At 31.4% G+C, this 20,937-nt stretch overlaps 2 protein-coding genes across 3 annotated transcripts; one reads left to right on the top strand and one right to left on the bottom strand.

The window, feature by feature from the left end:
• The first annotated feature begins 32 nt into the window (after positions 1 to 32).
• Positions 33 to 5,277, top strand: LOC148276092 (ATP synthase subunit O, mitochondrial-like). Its single transcript, XM_088234768.1, has 4 exons — positions 33 to 134; positions 292 to 573; positions 2,384 to 2,575; positions 5,000 to 5,277. The coding sequence occupies exons 1-4, from the start codon at positions 108 to 110 to the stop codon at positions 5,153 to 5,155; spliced, it is 657 nt and encodes a 218-aa protein (XP_088090894.1). The 5' UTR covers positions 33 to 107; the 3' UTR covers positions 5,156 to 5,277.
• A 590-nt stretch (positions 5,278 to 5,867) lies between these two features.
• On the bottom strand, positions 5,868 to 19,969 carry LOC148276091 (DCN1-like protein 4). Of its 2 annotated transcripts, none has more exons than XM_088234766.1 (6): positions 19,818 to 19,969; positions 13,374 to 13,474; positions 12,477 to 12,605; positions 10,340 to 10,464; positions 9,402 to 9,609; positions 5,868 to 7,444 (listed from the first exon to the last, which is right to left on the bottom strand). In XM_088234766.1, exons 1-6 carry the CDS (start codon positions 19,955 to 19,957, stop codon positions 7,365 to 7,367), a joined length of 783 nt encoding a protein of 260 aa, XP_088090892.1. In that variant the 5' UTR covers positions 19,958 to 19,969; the 3' UTR covers positions 5,868 to 7,364. The 2 variants fall into 2 exon arrangements, with proteins under 2 accessions (XP_088090892.1, XP_088090893.1); XM_088234767.1 differs by lacking the exon at positions 19,818 to 19,969 and adding an exon at positions 17,423 to 17,748.
• Between the last annotated feature and the right edge of the window lie 968 nt (positions 19,970 to 20,937).

Raw genomic sequence — 20,937 nt, 5'->3', positions numbered from 1 at the left:
CACGAAAACGAAATGTCAAAAATTATCGATTTATTTAGGTGATGGTACCACTGGTCTCCTCCATCGTATTACGTTTTTCGGCAGGGCGATAATAAAATTCTACTAAAATGTCTTCTTTGAAATGTGGAATCCTCGTAAGTCATTTGTTGTAGTTTTAGTAACCGTGTTTAATGTGTTTTCTTTGACTGCATTCTTGTATTAATTTATTGTTTGAAATTTTGACAAGCAGTTTGGTATGTAAGGTTAGGTTATGTAATAACTCCTGTTACAATGTGAAAACAATACTTCCAGGCCCGCCACTTCAGCAAAACGGCCTCCACCAATGCTGCTGCCGCCGCTTCATCTACCGGCCCCATGATAAAGCCTCCAGTCCAAATCTTCGGTTTGGAGGGACGTTATGCCACAGCCCTATACTCGGCAGCCTCTAAAATGAAGCAGTTAGATGCTGTCGAGAAGGAGCTTACTAACTTCCAATCTCAGATGAAATCTGATCCGAAACTGAAGGAGATTGTTATCAACCCAACAATCAAACGATCTATCAAAGCCAGTGCATTTAAAGATCTGGCTACCAAGGTAAAGTGAATGCTACAGGATTTTACAGAACGGTTAAAGATTTAATAATAATCTTACTTGGTATAAAAATCACATTTTCATAGTACATACAAAATTACAATATATTGGTAAAATTTTTACATATTTATCTATTAGTTGAATGTAATATGACTTAAATTTGTCAGCCTCATGGTGTAGTGGTTGACTCGACATGGTTGACGTGAAATTTTTTATTTGAAAAGGTGTTCTTACACTAGAATATTTCATAGTCCCTCATACCTCAAGCGTAAGACTGATAATTTTACCTTCATGTAAAAAATAATTATGAAGATACACGGCGATTAGTATACCAATGTATTACCCTATGCACCATTGGGTGTGGAAAGGGAATAATGATGATGTTGACTTAAATCTAAATTAATTGACACAGAAGAATAACATTTTTGAAAAGTAATGTGGAATATTAAGTGGCCACTTAAACCAGCCAATGACAGGTCATAAGCCATGTAAATGCCTAGACTTCCATATTCCTTTCTTAAAAATGTTTTCCCTCTCTGTTGCAACAAATTTAAATATGAATAACTCCCAAGGGAGGAAATGCAGCCAGTCTGCAAGCATTTGGACATACTCACTTGTCCTTGGAAGTTTAGAACCTGTAATTTGATGTTTTATATCCCCAACCAAAAATATTTTCTTTTTAGAACTGCGTAACTCCACAGACATGTTGACACAACGAAAATAATGCGTTCACTAACAAAAACAAACACGATGTAACAAGCACATTAACACTTAATTCGTGCGCGCCGTGCTATGTAAGTTCTGACAAGTTCCGATGCAAGTCGGCACGGGTTGCCGTGATTCAATTTACGTAAATTTTTATTTATAAGTGTTTTGACATCATTCAAACATAATTAGAGGGTATGCATTGAAAAAATAAAACTTTAATTTTTCTGCGACACCCTAATACACATCGAATACATTTTATTGTATTTTTACTATTAAGAATCACAGCGAAATTCAGATGAATGCAGAGGCACCGCATCTTGTGTATATTTTATTACCATATTATTAGCAACTAACAAAGCAATAGTTGTCTATGTCACGCTCATAAACGCATCTGAGCACGAGAGAGACAGATATTATTTTCATAATGCGTATGCCGTGCGATGTCATCATCATCATCATCATTCCCTTTCCGCACCTTATGGTGCATAGGTCACTGCATTGGTACACTAATCGCAGCTTATCATGATCATTTTTGTTACATCAAGGCAAGATGATCAGTCTGACGTTTCAGATACCAGTCCAGGGACTATGAAATACGCTAGTGTAAGACCTTTTTAAATAAATATTTTATATCTACCGTGTCGGGAATCGAATTCAAGACCTCTTGAGTAGTAGGCAAACGCGCTGACCATTACACCTTGGGGTGAGGAGTGCGATGTCATACCATGAGCTTATTCACAGATACTACACAATGCATTCGTGTAAGTATTGCGAACGCACCAGCTTTAAAAAATCCACCAGTAATATGTTAAAGATTATTTACTGCCATTTATGAAGACGTCTCATGTTTTGCAGTTACCGACTTGTGCTAGAAACCTGACAATATTATTGTGTGTACTTGTTTCCTTAGATTATGTAATGATATTAATAATTTGTAATTTTTTATTTTTAAAAAATCTTATGAACATTTTGTTAACTAGTGTACCAGGTTCATAGGTAATCTGAAATTAATAGAAATGTAAATGTTTTTTACAACTAAAACTCTCGAGTCGTATAATCTCATTTCATTCAAAAAAAGATTAAAGAAATATTATTTTTGTCACAGATTTCACTTTCACCAGCCACTTCTAACATGTTGGAGCTGATGGCTGAGAACGGAAGGCTGAAGAAACTGGATCATGTGATCAATGCCTTCAAGATCATGATGTCCGCTCACCGAGGTGAAGTTATCTGCGAAGTGACCACAGCCAAGGCTCTGGATGCTGCTCAGCGAAAGAGCCTGGAGGGAGCCCTTAAAGTAAGCGATTTCGCTAAAAAGGCGTATACTTATATGGCGATAAATATAAACAATATCTTATAAGAATGTTTCTTTTGTTGTTTATGTTCCGAATCTTAAAAAAAATACACATCTGAGGCTCATTGTTGCCGTTTGAGCATGAAACACAACCAAGCACAAGTTTGGATTTTGTCTAAGGGAAAAGACCATAATAAAAAATAAAAACGCATGCAGTGGAAAGCGGTTCTTAGGTAAATCACTCTAGGGTGGTATTCTGAATCTTCTGTCCGTGTGACCATATGTGACAAAGTGTAAATGCATGCAAAAAATATAAATCCCTAAATTAATTGCTTTCTAGGGCAGCGGTTTTCAACCATTTTTAATTTCCTGCGTGGCAGTCTCTTTAAATACTGTTCTATGACTAACAAACTCCTTTAATAAAAAAAATCTAAGTTTTTTTTTAAGAAAACTTTGCACAAGGGTGCTTACAGACTGTAGTGAATAAAACTTTTTTTTACAAACTATTATGCATTCAGAAAATATTACATGTTATTTAGTCATTAACTTTAGATAACAATTTTAATGGGATGGATGCATTTGCTTTGCCTGAATCAGTTCTTCCATGTTTGGCTTTGTTTTGCCCAGAGCAACTCTTGTGTCATTCGTCGCGTATCTATTTTGAGATTTCGTCTTCATAGTAAGAAGTGTAGAAAAAGCAGTCTTGCACACATAGGCGGTTGCGAATGGAATCAGTACTCTTAGAGCCAACTTTGCGACATCGGGATAGGACTGTGCCATTTCAATCCAAAAATCATTACAACGCGTTTCATGGAAAACATGTTTTCCACCCTCATCATTTATTAACCCAATAAACGGTTTTTGAATTAGATTGCAAACTGAGTACCACACGTAGTACCATGCAAGAGAGTGGTCGAATCTCGGTGTGGTGGGAGTAACAATGGAGTTCGGTCACTTATATAGAGTAAATACGCATCCGTTTTTCGCAGTCTTATCAAAACAGCATCCCCTAGGGGGCCGAAGACCCCAGTTTGAGAACTAATCACCCGGGTCAATTTATGAGGGCACCACAGTTGATACAGTGTTATATGTATCTAGGAATTATCAAAATTTTCCCATTTGAACATGAATCACAACCAAAGAAAAATGCATGCAGTAGAAGGGATTTTTTTAGGTAAATCACCTTTGACAATTTATAAGGGTGCACAGCCAGTGTTACCTGTGTCTAAATTTTTTTTCTGGTATATTACCTACCTATTATTTAAATTTCATAAAAAACTGTTTTATTAAAAAAAGAACAGATTGATCAAAATATACATCGCTTCTTTGTAACACCAACGTATTATCTCAAAAAGACTGAAATTTTACAGGAAGCAACCCTTACATATATAAAAATCTAAATAAATGTTTTTTACTACGGAATCTTCATTTAATTAGGTTCATGGTAAAAAAAAACTTTCATGTAGGTTTTATACTTTTTTTATGTTTAAAAGTTGCTTCCTGTAAAATTGCATTTTTTGAGATAATACTTTGTTGCAAAGAAGCGATATATATACAATGACATTGCATATACAATTTTATACTTTTAAATAAATGATTCATTAGATGCATCAAAGTAAAATAATACATATTATTTGATGAATAGTCCTGTCCGTAGAACTCGTCAATTTGTACTCTTCAACATTCCTAACTCAATGACTAATTATTTAAAAAATAGCACTCTACGAAGAATACAGATTACCTATAATGACAGTTTTAGTGACATCGACATACTACATTGTAAATACCATATTTTTATCAGATCAGTTAAAGACATTTTAAATTTATCCCCTGCTTGACTTTTAACTTTTAATTTGATTCTCAATTTTGTCTTTCAATTTTAACTTTTTAATTTCAATTCTTAATTTTAACTTTTAATTTAAACTTTTAACTTAATTTTAATTTAAACTTTTCATTTTAATTTTAACTTTTACTTTCAATTTTAATAATTTGATTTCAACTCTTAATTTATACTTACCTACATCTACTACCTGCATCGAATAATTTATTGTTAGTTGTGATTTTTTTTACAATTAAATTGAAATGTTCATGGAAGCAGAGAGAGAGGGAGGAAAGTAGAGTAGCTTTACAATGTCTTCTCCTTTTTATGAACTTTTTATGTAATATTTTTATTTTTACTTTTTTAGAATTAAATTATTTTTCCCCTCTCCTCCTGCATTCATTAGTGTGAAATCTGTAATTGGTCTTACTTTTTAAATTTGTTCTTTTGTACCTTGTTTTTTTATATAAAGACTGTATGATTTCATTAATAAATAAATAAATAGGACATGGGAGTGTCAACATAGAAAATTTTGTGGAGCTGTAATCTTTTTTTATTGAAGTTTGTATTTATGGAGTTTTTTTTTTATTCAATTTTTTTATTTTCAGAATTTCTTGAAGCCGAATGAGACCATCCATTTGACAGCCAAGGTTGACCCTGCACTGCTGGGAGGAATGATTGTTTCTATTGGTGATAAGTACGTTGATATGAGTGTTGCCAGCAAAGTTAAGCGTTACACAGAAGTTATCCAGGCTGCTGCCTAAGTACTAAACATCTTTGTTATTTCATCTTAAATATTCACCTTGCAACAAATATACAGATAAATCACCGAAGTTATCTTATTTGTTATGAAAAATTAGTATACAATTAAATATATGTAAATAAATAATCTCGTTTTATTTTCGGACTCAGACTCAGCTTATCATGTTTACTTTATGCTGAATTTTCACCCAATGATATAGCATAGCTGGTTACAAATATTTTGAATATCTCCAAACTAAAAAAGTTTTTTTTTTCATATTTATTTAAAGAAACATTTTTGTTCTTATTCAATTTTGGAGGCCATTTTCAATAAATTGTAAACAACTCACTATTAGAATATGGGGATCTAGTTACGGTAGAACAGGGTGCGAACCTCTGACCCCTTAAAACAACATTTTCAGTGTGTTTATAATGTTGTTTTCATACATTTCATAAACAAAACCCCAGGGAGTACCTTAACCTCTTGGTGTATACCACCCCAACTGTGGGGCCATAAAATTCAAGTGAAATAGCGTATGGCCCCACGGTCAGGATGCAATAATTATTTCACTTGTATTTAAAGATTTGGACTATCAATGACATCTATAGATGAAACTACACAGAAAAATCACAGATTTTTTTTTGTTTTGTTTTACTGATAAATTTGCAATTTGGCAAATATGTATTTTTATATTATAGATTAACTTTATATAATACATTTAAATAAAACAATTGTTTATAATTTTATTAACTGAATTACTTTTAATTTTAAAATTTGATATTACAATGAAAATTATACGAGTAGATGAACAGATTTAGACCAATATAAAGAACTTATATAATTTTACGTTAGTATACATTTGATTGTTGGATAGTGGGCCTAATTTGAAATATTAAACTACAAAATCATACATGACTTGAATTGGAATATTTTGAACCGAGTATTAAATTGTTACATTTTTCAGTGTGCTGTAGACAACTCCGCCATGATTTTTAGAACAAATATCTGTAGCGATGTATATAACTGAGTGAATAAAATATCCTAATTCTATCATGTAAATACAAAGAGAAAATAAATTTGACATCCCACATACATAATATAAATTGAAGTTATCCATCTTAAATTTAAATATACACAAATGCGTTATTACAAAATTAATATTTACCATTCTTTAAATGCCAGTCTTTTTATTTCTTCCAACTCTCAATCCGCGAGTCATCCCATAAAGAGGAAGCTCGCATTATCCAAAAATAGAATATATTACCACAATCATTATATAGGCTAGGCTAGTGTTATAGCTAATGTATAGTCGACCAAGTATATAAACACTAGTTGAGGCATATTATTATTGCTTATGGCATAGATCGAGGAATAATAACATTCAGAGGCCTGTAAGCAAACAACGACTAGAAATTTTACTCTAAAAATGAACACACAATAATGACAATGAAAAACTAAAACTATTCTACTTTACAGTTTTCGGAGGTGAAATAAAATTAATTGTACTAATGCAATACACACCGGTGTCAGGATCCTAATGCTAAATATCATAAGAGGCGATGCTACTGCATAAAATAAACATAGAATGTATTCAAAGGTTTTATATCAAAGTAAATCGCCACTTTAACTTACACGTCTCTGAATTTATAATAAAACTTATTTGTGAAATTTTCGGCAAGTAAAATAAAATAATTATTTATAATCGACAAATCTAATAAATATTTATAGTAAAAAAGTTTTAAAAACAGTAATTTTTTTATAAAATAAAACTACCAATACGTAAAAAAATGGAAAGTATCAAATTTTGAGCAGAATAAAATTTTCTTTGTGAAATCTGCTGATCAAAAGCATGTAATGTGAGTTTTATTATTATGTACGGGAGTACATTAACTGTAAACATAATTACAATTAATGTATGTAGTACAATCTGTCAATGTATTAAGACTATCCTTAAGACGTATACAGATCTCCAATCTGACTAACACAGGAACAAATATTTACGACGACTGACACGAAACTGCGTATACAATTCAGTTCGTGCAGAGACTAATTTATGTAGCATTATAATCCTTACGTATGACGCTACTTAATTTGATAAAACTGACCAAATATTTTCAGCCTTTAATTATAAAGTGAGGTTATCATAATAACATTAAGGATAATACGTGTTTTGATATATTAGAATGAGCTGTAGCGGGTGTGATGCATCCTTCCTTCAGCCAGTATTACTTTCAGCTTTCTTCCGACGTAATATTTGTTTGTTCTCGTTCCTGCCGCAGCCACTCGACAAATTCGTCTAACATTACGGGCCCTGGAACCAGAACATCGAAGAGATGTAATAAACAATAATGGATACAGCTGGTGGAAATTTGAAATGCAGTAAGAGACAAAGTGTAAATTGAAGGCAGTTATGCAGAAAGCTGAAAGCTATAGAAAAGTGAAACTGAGATAATAGCACTTTTGTGAAAAAAACGAATAATCAAATCTACATAAGAGTTAGAATGTTTTTTTTTACAAAAAATCATTTGATTACGTATTTGACTGTCTGAAGTCTTGCTGAAATCACAACCTAAGGTGTGCATGTTGTGTTATTATGTATTAATCATATTATTTTATATTTATATAGTACTTAATTGCATAGAATCACCCAATCAATTTGTTATAACTCTGAAAATCATTTAATCACGTTTTAAAGGAATTTTGGTGATTTTTTAATCTGGGTGACCACACAACCCAATATATGCATTTTGCAGGAAACAGCTAGATCTAATATATCCATTCAATATCTTATACAACTTTTGAATGTATGAGGTGGCATTAATTTTCGTGTCATTTTGAAATCACAACAGAAGAAGGTGATTATTACAGTTTTTTTGTATGAAAGCGGCCTGGCTGTTTTTAGCAGAACATAGAGTTTACCTTCCTGAACCTAATGACACCTATATTTATTTTTTCAAAATTGTGGACTGACTGCTTTCTGCATAACTATGTTCAATTGTTGATGAGAAGGAAAAGTTGAAAATAAATAATATTTCTTGTTTTTATAAAAAAAAACATTATTTGTCATACGTTGCAACAGTAATATCGTTCAATAAAAAATGATATTCGCGGGGTAGGTCTAAAAATTCCCAGTATGAAGGGGAAGGGAGATAAATAGAAAGACGGTAATATTTTCCATTACAACATATCTTTAACCGTTTGAAAATTGACGCATTTTATTTATTAGTTTAAACACTTATTTAGTTAAGTGACCATGAATATATTATAGACTGTAATTGATGAATGCGTAAGCTATGAATCTTTTTGATAAAAAATTACTCACATATGCTGTGAGCACCGCGTAGTGGTGCTGGCATAGGAGGCCGCGGACGTATGTGAGCACCGCGGTGAATGAGTTAACTAGTTTATTGTGTATGCAGACAATTGATAGAATTCCATATTTAATTTGGTAATGTATCCAAAATAAAACAAGTTTATTTGGTTTGTTTGAAAATGTCCTAACAAGACGAAACGCGTCACAATATACCCTTTGTATATTTTATAAAAAATAAAGTAGAATTATAATCCAATAAACTTGTTTTATTTTGGATACATTACCAAATTAGAGTTAACTAGTATTAATTTTTCAGAATTTTCAAATAATTTTATAAACTCAAAAAAATATGTCATGTCTTTGTCTTGAAAATAGGCTGAAATTGCTGACATGACATTTTCATCATTGGTAAATTTTGTTCCTTGAAGACTTTTTTTTTATTTGGGAATAAATAATAACACTGATGAGCAAAACTAAAGTTTTTGAATGTTACATGAACTAAAGAAGATGATTCTTATAGAATAGTCTATCAGTGCACCAAGCATAAGTTGAACAAGCGAGGCAGTGAGATAAAGCACTGTAATTAAAGGATGTTATCATCCCAAAACAGCATTTTACTGTGCAGCACCATGTCTGATCACGACAAAAGACCATTAGAGAATGAAGGCAATAATTACCCAGGAAGCGAAATGCCATTTGGGCAACGCAATATTTTTTAAATATGAGATGCGGATGATAAGGCAATAATGTGTTTATTTATTATATGTAATGTGTCTTTATAAGAACTATCTGGGCTGGTAATCTGAACGAAATTGCGCATGAAGAGACTGCTCTGTTAGTATGTAAATTCGTGTTATTATTTAAAAATGCATTTTCTACATGCGATTTTGCATTCAGAATACCACCCCAGGTGCGAAGGGAATGATGATGATAGAGATGAGTCAAAGATAGTTACAGGCGCCATCGGCATCATAGTTGTCCAGTTCGAGATGCACGGTCCGGCTGAACTCCAGAATGTTGCACCACTGGTCCCGGTTGATGACACGGTAGCGGGAGTTCTCCAGAAAAGTGGAGAAGCGCGACAGGAGCGGCCACCCGCCTCCCAATAGCAGCTGGAGCATGGCACGACCCGTCACGGCCTCTAGGCTACGCTGGTCCTTGTCCTGAAATTTATAGTATAACACAAATTAATTCATTTACATTAATATAAGATTATACATATATAGGTGTGAAAAGATGCCCGTTCTAGAGGGCCTGATTCATAATCCTTTGCAAAACATTAAATAAGTTAACCTTTGGCCCGTTGTAGTGTAAAAAGAGAAACAATATCTAGGCAATCATCATCAACAGTAGCATGCTCTACACCTCATTGTGGGCCCTGGCCTCCTCCAGAATCCATCTCCATTCCTCCTTGCACCCTGCGGCTCTTCTCCAGTTCGTCAGGCCAACTGCTCTCATGTCACTTTCCACATCATCCAGCCATTTTAATTATTTTGATTTGCCTCTGCTTCGTCTGCTTTCCGTAGTATTAAGAATTTGATTTGGGGTACGATTATCATTCATTCTGTAGACATAGCTAAACCAGTGTTATCTCCTTATTTTTATGAATCGTACAATGTTGGGTTCTCCATACAGTGCCTCTAATTTATGTTACCAATAGCGTAAATAATAATCAATATAATAAAATAATATTCACTGGAAATTGTTTTTACATGGTTTTGAAAAAAAAATTCGATCAAAAATATTTTTTGAACATTAATTAAACAATGTAATATAATTATAATTTTATTAATTTTTGGAATTTCCAATATCACTCTTGTTTTTGTAATGCATTTGAACAGAACTTGGTAGAAGGGAAATCCTATTAAACAAGTAAATTATATTAAGACTTACTCTGGCAAAATCATAAGCATATCTGTAGATTCCTTTGAACTGATGTGGGTCATTTAATAGACTCCGTAAATAATCCAATTTATTTTGTATTTTACTAATGCTGTCACACTGTAGATCTGCTAAACCTGAAAATAAGAACATTAAAAAAATAAATTAACTTTTTAGTCACATTGGGAAAGTTTTTTTTTTTTAAAATTAAAAGAAAAAATAATGTAAACTGTCAATACCCATTGGTGTTATCTTCTTAACTAGGTATTTCTTATACTCATTGCTAGAACATTGCATCCAATTTTTTTTTTGAATACTTTTTATTTTGTCAATAAAATATCATGCGCAAATTAAGTGATACACAATGTATGGTTGACTGAATATCATATCGTCGGATTTCTAGCACAAGTTGATAACCACATTTTACTAGTTGTGAGATTACAATTATAAAGTTAAATCTCATCTTGTGATTGTGATTTGTATCAACAATTTAAAGTTGAATATTATAAAATATTATTTTTTGCATTTATAAAATGCGAAATATTTTTATTGACCTTTTCAATAAGGAATATTTGATGCCATGTAGAAAGATATTTTATTTTATGCATTATGAACAAGTTTGTCCCTATAATTTCGGCAATCGATGTGCCATAAGCACTCGTGTTCGCTATATATACTTATTTTGTAATCACTTTTGGATTCTATCTATGCGGCATTTTCGGCAAAAAAATGCGCAAGAGCGACACACGCGGAACAAGTGGTTTTTATCCTGCTGTTCTGTCAGTGCACGTTTAAACGATAACAATTTGGCCCCGCACAGTAGCGTTAGCCATTGTCCTGCGGAGGTAGCCTGCCCGTTTATCTCAATGGACTCAAAGGACAATGTTTTGGTCCATTGTCATACAAATTTCTGTTTATATAGGACAATAGGCCCGAAGCTGGGACGAGACGATACTCCCCTGTCCCCATGTAAACTACGCATTAAGTTTACCAAGAAAAAGGTCAAGTTAATTAATCATCCCCCACCAAGCCCCACCGGTTGTTTAATTTTTATGTGGTATTTCGATTGGTTTTTTTTCCATTAGTACTTCTTGCCTTATATGGATTATTTATGTTTAAAAAATGTATATGTTTATAAAACATTTTCAAAGAATATATATTTTTTTTAAATTAAAGGTTGACTTTTACAAATTTGTAACAATAATTTGTGTATTTTTATCATAAAAAACCGTTTTTACTTTGTGGGATGACATTTTGTTTATAAATAAATATGCATAAAGCCCTAATTTTTAGTTAAACGAGTATAAGTCCTGATGATAAGATAGTATGTAACATCGAAACGGTATAAATGCATGACTGAAACTTTAAGTGGTTAATACAAATCTATAAACAAATAAGTGTAATAATTTGTCCGGGCAACAGAGCAATGTAATAAGCCAAGCATTATCTGTGCATTTATTGTATATTTATAATTAAAAAAATAATTAATTGAAAAAATAAATTTTAAAAACTTGCAAAACGACCACGGCACAGTATTTCCCAGTGAGAATTACATTTTCAATAAACAAAAAAAAATTGTTGTGTTTATTACATGAAAACCTTAATACATAATGATGTATGCCTGGAGAGCGAATTGGTGATGAACGAAAGTAAGTCAAAAGTGATGGTATATAAAAGGGCAAGTGAGGTTACTGATTGCATAATAAATGTAAACAACGAATGTCTCAAACAAGTAGAAAAATTTGTGTATCTGGGAAGCATGTTTTCAAGAGATGGAAGAGTAGAAAAAGATGTTGAAAGGAGAGTGAATACAGGCAACAAAATGAATGGCACACTAAGCACAGTAATTCCTAGTAAAAATATGTCAATCGAAGCTAAACTGGCAGTGCACCAAAGAATTTTAGTCCCAACACCTATGTATGGAAGTGAAACATGGAACTGGCAGAGGACGACCAAGACGTGGCATGATCAGATAAACCAAAATCTTAAGTCTGGTCATGTAAAAAGCAGGCAGAACCGAAGGGCATGTATGACAAGATGTATGACTGTGGAAGAAGCTAGAAATGTATGCCAGGATAGACGTGTATGGCAGTCCATTTTCTCTGCCTACCCCTACAGTTAAGAGGCGTGATGGAAGTAGTAGTAGTACCTTGAAGCCATTCTTCCTGAGTGAAATAACCCATTTGTTTTGCTCCCATTTTGTAAGCTACTACCAACATTACGACATTTTCTGGCTCCACAGCAATATCTTCGCAAAATTTTTCCATTCCTTCCGGACCTGAAAAAATAAAGATAAATGAATACTTGTAGTTCGATTGCCGTAAAAAAAAAAAATTTACAAACTAATATGGGTACATTTTAAATCTAATTGAAGCATTTTTTTCAATGTGGACATTTTTAGCTTCTCTGTGACTTTCTGGCAACTCATTAGATACTTTTAAGTCTATACAACAGTTTGTTTCGAGTTCCAGTCAGTCTCAGCTTAGAAAGCCTGAATCGATTCCATTTTTCGTTTGATTTATTTTTGATGCTATTTGTATTTGATGTCTTTCAAAATGTAACTTAGAACTAGTCCGCATTTTGATTTGTTAATTAACTTAAGGGTATTGAATGAAATAATTATTGGAGTAAAATAAAAAATTGCTATGATGATACAACCTCCACTGACTGGCACCATAATAAGTTTTTCAAGATTATCTAACATAAGGATTATTCTTGTATATTGATCACACTTCAATACTACCAACTGATTTGATCATCTATCTTTTAATTATAAAATAGTTTTGTATCGTTTATAAAATAATGGAGAAGTGGAAAAAGGTCTGTATATAAAGGGCACTTCACAAGGCAATAAAAACCTCCACACATAATGTATCTGCTTTCTTTTTATCTTTAGTACTAATTCATACATCTTGTGTTTACATAAATCCATTAAAACCATCTGATTTATTACAAATTTTAAATGAATATTTTATCGTTTGTGAACCTAAATAAATAAATTACATTTGCATAGTTCAAATTAATATTTAATGAATTTGGTTCTAACCAAGTATATCGGGCTCATCAGGTGTGGTGTATTCTCTGAACCAAGCGAGGCATCTTTTCACACTGAAACTTGAATCTTCTGATCTGGAGCATCTTCGGTTACTAAACAAAATAAAAAAAAGGCAATGTGTCAATCAAAATATACCTACATATAAATTAAATAAAGAATACGGTTCTGAGTGTGAAATAAAAATGCTGAAAAAGAAAAACTGGTGGAGATTGGGTTTAATTCCTGGCAAGGTTTATTGAAACAATTTTTTAAAGTTTTTTGATGATATAGATCGACACAATAATTAAAGATAGAATAAGGAAGTTCAGTGCTAAGGAAAATTTGATATAAAAATGTTTTCTTACATGCAGTAAAAATTAGGGCATTTAATTATATGGTATATATATTTTTAATATACAGAATACGAATGGTGATATAATTTCACATGCTGATGATACAGTACTCTTTTCAATCTTCATGTGACGAAGTAAATTAAAAATCAAATATGGATATTAATAAATTAAAAGAATGGTTTGACGACAATATTTTGTCTCTGAATACTGAAAAAACATATTACTTCACTTTTACACTGAAAGAACAAGTTAGACCTTCTATAAATATTTATATCCACACTACAAAATGCAATGAAGGATATCAGTTTCATAGTGATAATTGCCTTCAAATCACTGAAAAAATTAGCATAAAATATTTAGGCATTATAATTGATAAAAATATAAAATGGAAGGAGCAAATAAATAATATTATAAATAGAATGAGAAAACTTATACATGTATTTATAAGATTAAGGAATATATTAACCATCGAAAAATTAAAATACATTTACTTTGCATTAGCCCAATCCATATTACAGTACATTACAGTATGGAATAATTGGATGGAATGGTGCTTTTAAAACAAATATTTTACCGGTCGAAAAAATACAAAAATATATTATAAAAGTTATTTTACTACTTTTACCACTGTTCAATTATTTAAAAAAAATAAAGTTTAAGATATAAAATTGTTATATAAAAAGAACTGTTTGCTTCAAATAAATAAGGACAAAATAAATAGTAGTGTTTCTATTTCACAAAACGTAAGTACGGGACCTAGAACAGGTGGTAATATCTTAATTTCCAATTTAAAAACAACTACAGCACAACATCATTATACCTACAGAGGAATATTTTTCTTTAATGAAATGAACAAAGAAAATAGTGTAAGTCTAAAGCAAAAATAAAGTGTAGTCAGGAATACAATATATTTAAGAAAGAAGTGAAAAGTTACATTTATAATTCTTTTTCGGGCAGCACTGATTAAAAACACGGTTTACATATTTTTTTGTAATTTATAATAAAAATATTAATAATTAAAGATAAAATAAACAAACTATTGTAAGACGTCAGTCCCCATTATGTACACAATAATTGTTTTTTTCTTTTACTAATGGGAAACGTCAATGTAAATATATGTATTTAATTCATAGAAAAATTGTATTTAGTAGTAATATTATATACTTATATTTGTTATCTGAATAATAAAAAAATAATATATATATATATATACAAGCGAAAAAAGAAATAAAAACACATTTTAATAAAATTGAACTAGTACTTTAAAATGTTGCAAGTTCTAATGAACAGCTGTTTAGAGTAGCCAATCAATTTTATTTATTTATTTATTGTGGATAACTTATATAGCGCCATTTTCGTAATAAAATACCTCAAGGGCGCTTTACATGGTGATTCTATTGTTAAGTTAATTTAATTGAAGCTTTTAAATTTGTAATTTAATTAAAATAATTTATTTTGTTGTCACGTGCTACGGATTTATTCAAATGATTTAGAGAACAAGTGGGTTTTAAGTTTTTTCCGAAACATCACTTCACTTTCACAGCCTCGCACCTCTGCTGGGAGAGCATTCCATGCCATAGGGCCTGCGACCGCAAATGCGCGCTCACCAAATTTAGTGCGCTGTTTGCGTAGAGGTATAATAACTTTTCCTCTCGCCGTAGACGTAGCTGATCTAAGCGTGAGACGCCTGTCAGCTAGTTCATCTGGAATGCATAGTTCCCTTAGATATTCCGGAGCCGAGTTGTGCAGTGACTTATACATAAGCCAACAGAGTTCGTATTCGACCCTCTGTGGAAAACGTAGCCAGTGTAGTTCCCGAAGTAGTGGAGTGATATGACTGAACTTAGAGATTCCGAAAATTATGGGGCATTCCATTGTGACTGATGGTACATTTGATTCCAGAATTTGAGAGTTGTAACTATGTCATCCGAATTTATACAGTAGTAAAATATTTTTTAAAACGAGATAAAGAAGCATTAAATTATACTGCTTTCAAGAAAAAGCCAATATGTTCTGTGTAATTATTGTTTGAATGAATGAGACTCTAGTGTGACACTGGAAAGTCACATTCTTTTTTTAACAAAGGAATTTATGCCAAACTACTTAATATTAATGAGATTTTTTTTTGTGCTGTAAAGCATGAAATATTTAACACCTATGTTTTAAAATAATAGAAGTCTAATATCAGTAGCAGAAAAAAACAAAATTGTGACTGGTAGGACAGAGCTTTGTGTCTGGTAAGATTTCTAAATAGCAAATATGTGGGAAGTAATAGTTTCTATATATAAAAAGTAATTATTTATTTTTTCGAAAAGTAATTTTGCACATATTTATAAAAAAGACATTTAGCAATGTTATTATTAAATGGATATTAAAATTTTTCGTCATTTTCCCACTCTACAAGGAATGCCCTTTATGTGTTTTGGTATATCTCCTGTTTCCGGGAAGCCATGTTTAGCGTATTTTTATACGTATAGGGTTCACTTTTAAAAGGCCGGGACAACTAGTGACGCCACTAGTGAAGTAATTTTAAAATAAAAACAATTCTTGGCGATTACAATACAATACACAAGAAAAAAAAATTATATATTAAAACCACTGAACTTCCTTATTGTGTTTGTAATAATCAATCCTAATGCTAAATATCATAAGAGGCGATGCTACTGCAAAAAATAAACACAGAATGTATTCAAAGGTTTTACATCAAAGTAAATCGCCACTTTAACTTACACGTCTCTGAATTTACAATAAAACTTATTCGTGAAATTTTCGGCAAGTAAAATAAAATAATTATTTATAATCGACAAATCTAATAAATATTTGTAGTAAAAAAGTTTTAAAAACAGTAATTTTTTTATAAAATGAAACTACCGATACGTGAAAAAATGGAAAGTATCAAATTTTGAGCAGAATAAAATTTTCTTTGTGAAATCTGCTGATTAAAAGCATGTAATGTGAGTTTTATTATTATGTACGGGAGTACATTAACTGTAAACACAATTGTATTAAGACTATCCTTAAGACGTATGTAGATCTCCAATCTGACTAACACAGAAACAAATATTTACGAGCAAATAAAAACCACTGAACTTCTTTATTGTGTTTGTAATAATCAAATTGTGTCTACAATTTATTGGTTTTTGAAAAATAATTATTACATGTATATTATTCTTGTGCTTAAATTAATAAAATAAATCATTAAACAAGTAACATAAAGAACGTAATGAAAATCAACTAATGTAAAAAGTAAAACATACGTAAAATATTTCAGTAGGCAGATGGCAGAAAAAACCATCTGTAATTTTTGAAAATGTTCAGGAGCACTGAAATACGACTCAATTTCAAGACTTTAATCCAGAATATATTAGTGTTACTTTTTAATAATAAATTACCGTTCTAAATGATGATGTATTTTTTTCTTTTTTATATGTGTATTAACTGAAATATTTATTAAAACTTTTGAAAACTAAAAAACAGAAAAAAAATACAGATGGTCCCTTCTGCCATCTGACTGCCGATTTGTACGATGATATAGTTTTTAGTATCACAATACCTAAGTAGTATTCTGAATAATTATTTTGATTTAGTTTATATAAACACGTGATGTTGATCTTTGTTCTGAATACCCGAAACTTGCGTTCAGTGTTAAACTCGCGTGTGGCGTAAAGAAGTGTTTTATTTATTTTATATTGAAAATAGAACACTTACATATCTTCGTCCATACAACTGCAGCAAAACTTTAACTTGATACAAGTAATGATAACCAATTATAAAATATGTATATTCACAGCACTTATCTCACGTTGGAACAAACAACACATCAGACATACGGTCTAATTTGAAATCAAATGTCTCCGACAAGGTCAACGCTTATATTGTCACATCAAAACTAAGTGGAAAAATATTTTTATAATGAAGATTACTCGAAATATATAATGATTACTAGAACACAGGGTAATTTCAATACAGTTTATAGTGTCTATCTTGCTGGAGATGTTAGCATGTTAGCAATGAGAAAAGCTCCCAAAATATGTGTGGGTTATGGTGGGCAATGTATTGCGGCTGTCTGAGATAAAAATAAACACTCTGAAGGAATAATGTTACAAATTACACAGATCAAAAATATTTTCACCAGGCACCAGTGAATTGGAATCACTCTTGATAATGAAAGAAACGAATAGCGATTGTGATAACAGCTATTATTATATTGTAATAATTAACTTATCTGAGATATTTAACTTTCTGATGAAAAATTAGGTGTTTATAACTTTGTTCTCTGATTATTTTTTTATACAATTTAATAATTAAGACACGAAATGATTAAAATATCACATACATTTATCAAGTTCTTAGAATAATTATAAATTTTAATTTAACGAAACTATCAAGAATTGAAACATAAATTTATATCTTAATCTTTTTTACTAAATTATATATTGTACCATATAAATTTAACATTATTATTAATTTATTTTAATTCTACTTTTTAATGAAAACGAATTATTCAATTGATTTGTAAAATTAGGTAAGAATTCAATGAGGAACTTCAGCTCTACGGGAAATTGGATACAAAAAAGGATTTCTTACGCGGGGTAAAAATTAGAGCATAAAATTGTACGGCAAAGTTTCTTGAAAATGTACAGAAAAAATAATAAAAAATATTTTAATAAAAACGCACTACTTTAAATGACGTCACTGGTTCATGTGAATCAACCTATGATCTGAGAGCTATGGAAGATTTCCGGTCTGCTTGTCGCTTCGGGACCAATAGGAAGAACTGAATGAGAATAAGCGGAAATGAACCTCTGACGTCACACGCGGAGTTATTTCAGAAATACAAAACTTTAAAAAATCGTAGCGCCGATAATACGATATGTAAAAATTAAAAAAAAAATTTTTGACTTAGTTTAACAGTCTATTAACAAATAAAAAATTTGAAAAAAACCACTGAACTTCCTCATTACAAATATAAGATCATATTTTATTGAATAACTTATTTACAATATATTTTTTTGATTTATATTAATTTTTATTGTGTGTTTTGCATATTAATGTGTGCCACAATATTTATAAACATGTATTTGTATTGATTTCTGTATATGAGAGTCCCAGGATTTTTTTGGCAGGTTGGGACATGAAAATTAAAGCTGTCCAATAACATAATCGTGTTTTATGTAAAATAAATTGATTACATACAAAATACACCCTTAGACACAAGAATTTGTATGGAATTTAAATGTATAACAAAAAATGTAAAAAAAAATTATACATAAAAAAATATTGTTTCTTTTTGAACTTTTATCAAGATTGCAGGTAAAATAATTTAAAAACATCTGATCTGCGTGAAATACATGATTTAAAATAAAGGTAAAAAATATAATATATAGCACATAAAAGGGTACTTTTTTTTGGACAACAGGCCAGGATTTGCGGTGAAATACACAGAACACTCAGGCTTGAGAAAAATCACATTTAGTTTATGTGATCTCACTAGGAATCAAACTTGGAGCCCTCCACGAATGAGGCAAAACGAGGGGTGCACAGAAAGTCATTCTAGTTACTCTCTACGTGTTTTTATTGAGGTTTTTTTTGTAATACTTAAATAATATTATCAACAAGCTTGAAGTGATTTTCCACAAAAACGGTTCTAAACAAATTATCCTTGATTATTATCATCGAAAGATATGTCATATTTAATGTCATATTTAATAGTAACAAGATACAGCTTTTAAGGGCCAATACATACAGATGATTTTATCAGTGCGATTTTTATTTGCGGGGATAATTGTATGTGTCCAAGCCAGGTCCACTAAAGCACCCTCAAAACGCTTGTTACAGGAAGCTGCTGCGTCCGTTCTCAGACTTCAAAGTTAGTTACAAAACGAACCACCTTATACCTAATATTCTCCTCAAGAGCTTGCTTTAAAAACTCAGATGTTTTGGGCTTTAGTAAGGTGTCATCATGTTCTACTTAGGAGTGGATGAGGAAAAATAATGAAAAATTGTAAGTGTGGATAGTAATTTTGATATTCTGGCCAGCAACTAGGAGGGAATTGACAATCTGAGACTATAAAAAGGTTACCCATGACTGGTCTACAGTTACCTGTTGTGTCTGGTCCTTTTGGTGTGGTGCTGGGGCTCCAGGGGGTGCAGGGGCAGGGAAGGGGGGCCGCTCCGCTGCCTCTTGCTGCAGCGCGGCATGGCGCCCGCCTGCCCCTGGGTCAACACACGATTACTCTGCATTCGTAAGAAAAGTCACCATTAATATTTTCCATATTCTGATGTAATAAAATGTCACTCATTATCAAAAACACATCTAAATTACAATAAACTATCATGTTGCGTACTTAAAGTACAAAGGTATATGATGGAATAAAGGAGTGTATGTTTCTTGTGGTTAACAAGTTGTGATGAAACTGTGAAGTAACCTGTCATAACAATAATCAAAAATGTTGATATACACAAATAAAATCATCACGTCCACTTCCACTTCTGTAGTGTCATAAACGTCGTTCTAAGTTAACCGCTTGTTTATATTTTATTACTCAGGTTCTTGATTTTAAAATTATGTTTTTAAACGATTGAAGAGTTTTTGCTCAACCGTTGACAATATTTTTGTTTGGTATGTCCGAGAAGAAGCTCGTTATAAAAGTGAATAAATGTATAGAAAAACCACAAACTAAAATGACAACTAATGTTTCCTCATTATATCCGAGATCTCGCTATTTCAGTGATTCATTGATATTTGTCACGGGACTGTCACTGTTAGACTGGGTGAATGTAATGCAAAGAGAATTTAACAGAATTTCTAACTGTTTAAATGTAAATATACTTAAACTAAACGTTTCTAAAACTAAATTCATGATTATCAGAGGTTCTGAGAAAGATTTATTTATTTATTTTATAAACGCCAAAAAGGCTCTTACAATATATAGTTGAAAAGTACATAAAGTATTATAGAAATTGACATAAGATAGACATAAGAGAGTTAAGATGTGGTCCATATACAAGGATTAAATTTATGTTAGAGAAATTAAATATCCTGGGTACTGAAAAGAGAATTCTGTTCAATGTTGACTTTTATTTATAAGTTGAAAAACAGACTGCTTCCTGGGTACATGATGAAAAATATACAATACAATAAAAATTTCCACAGTTATGGAACGAGAAGTGGAGGTGATTTCAGGCTTCCTTAGGTAAAACTGACAGGAACTGGAAACAAC

This window comes from Micrasema longulum, unplaced genomic scaffold (genome assembly GCF_059751315.1).
Source record: "Micrasema longulum isolate JH-2025_06_02 unplaced genomic scaffold, ASM5975131v1 h1tg001280l, whole genome shotgun sequence".
Classification (NCBI taxonomy): domain Eukaryota; kingdom Metazoa; phylum Arthropoda; class Insecta; order Trichoptera; family Brachycentridae; genus Micrasema; species Micrasema longulum.
This window is presented reverse-complemented; position numbering and strand designations above follow the sequence as displayed.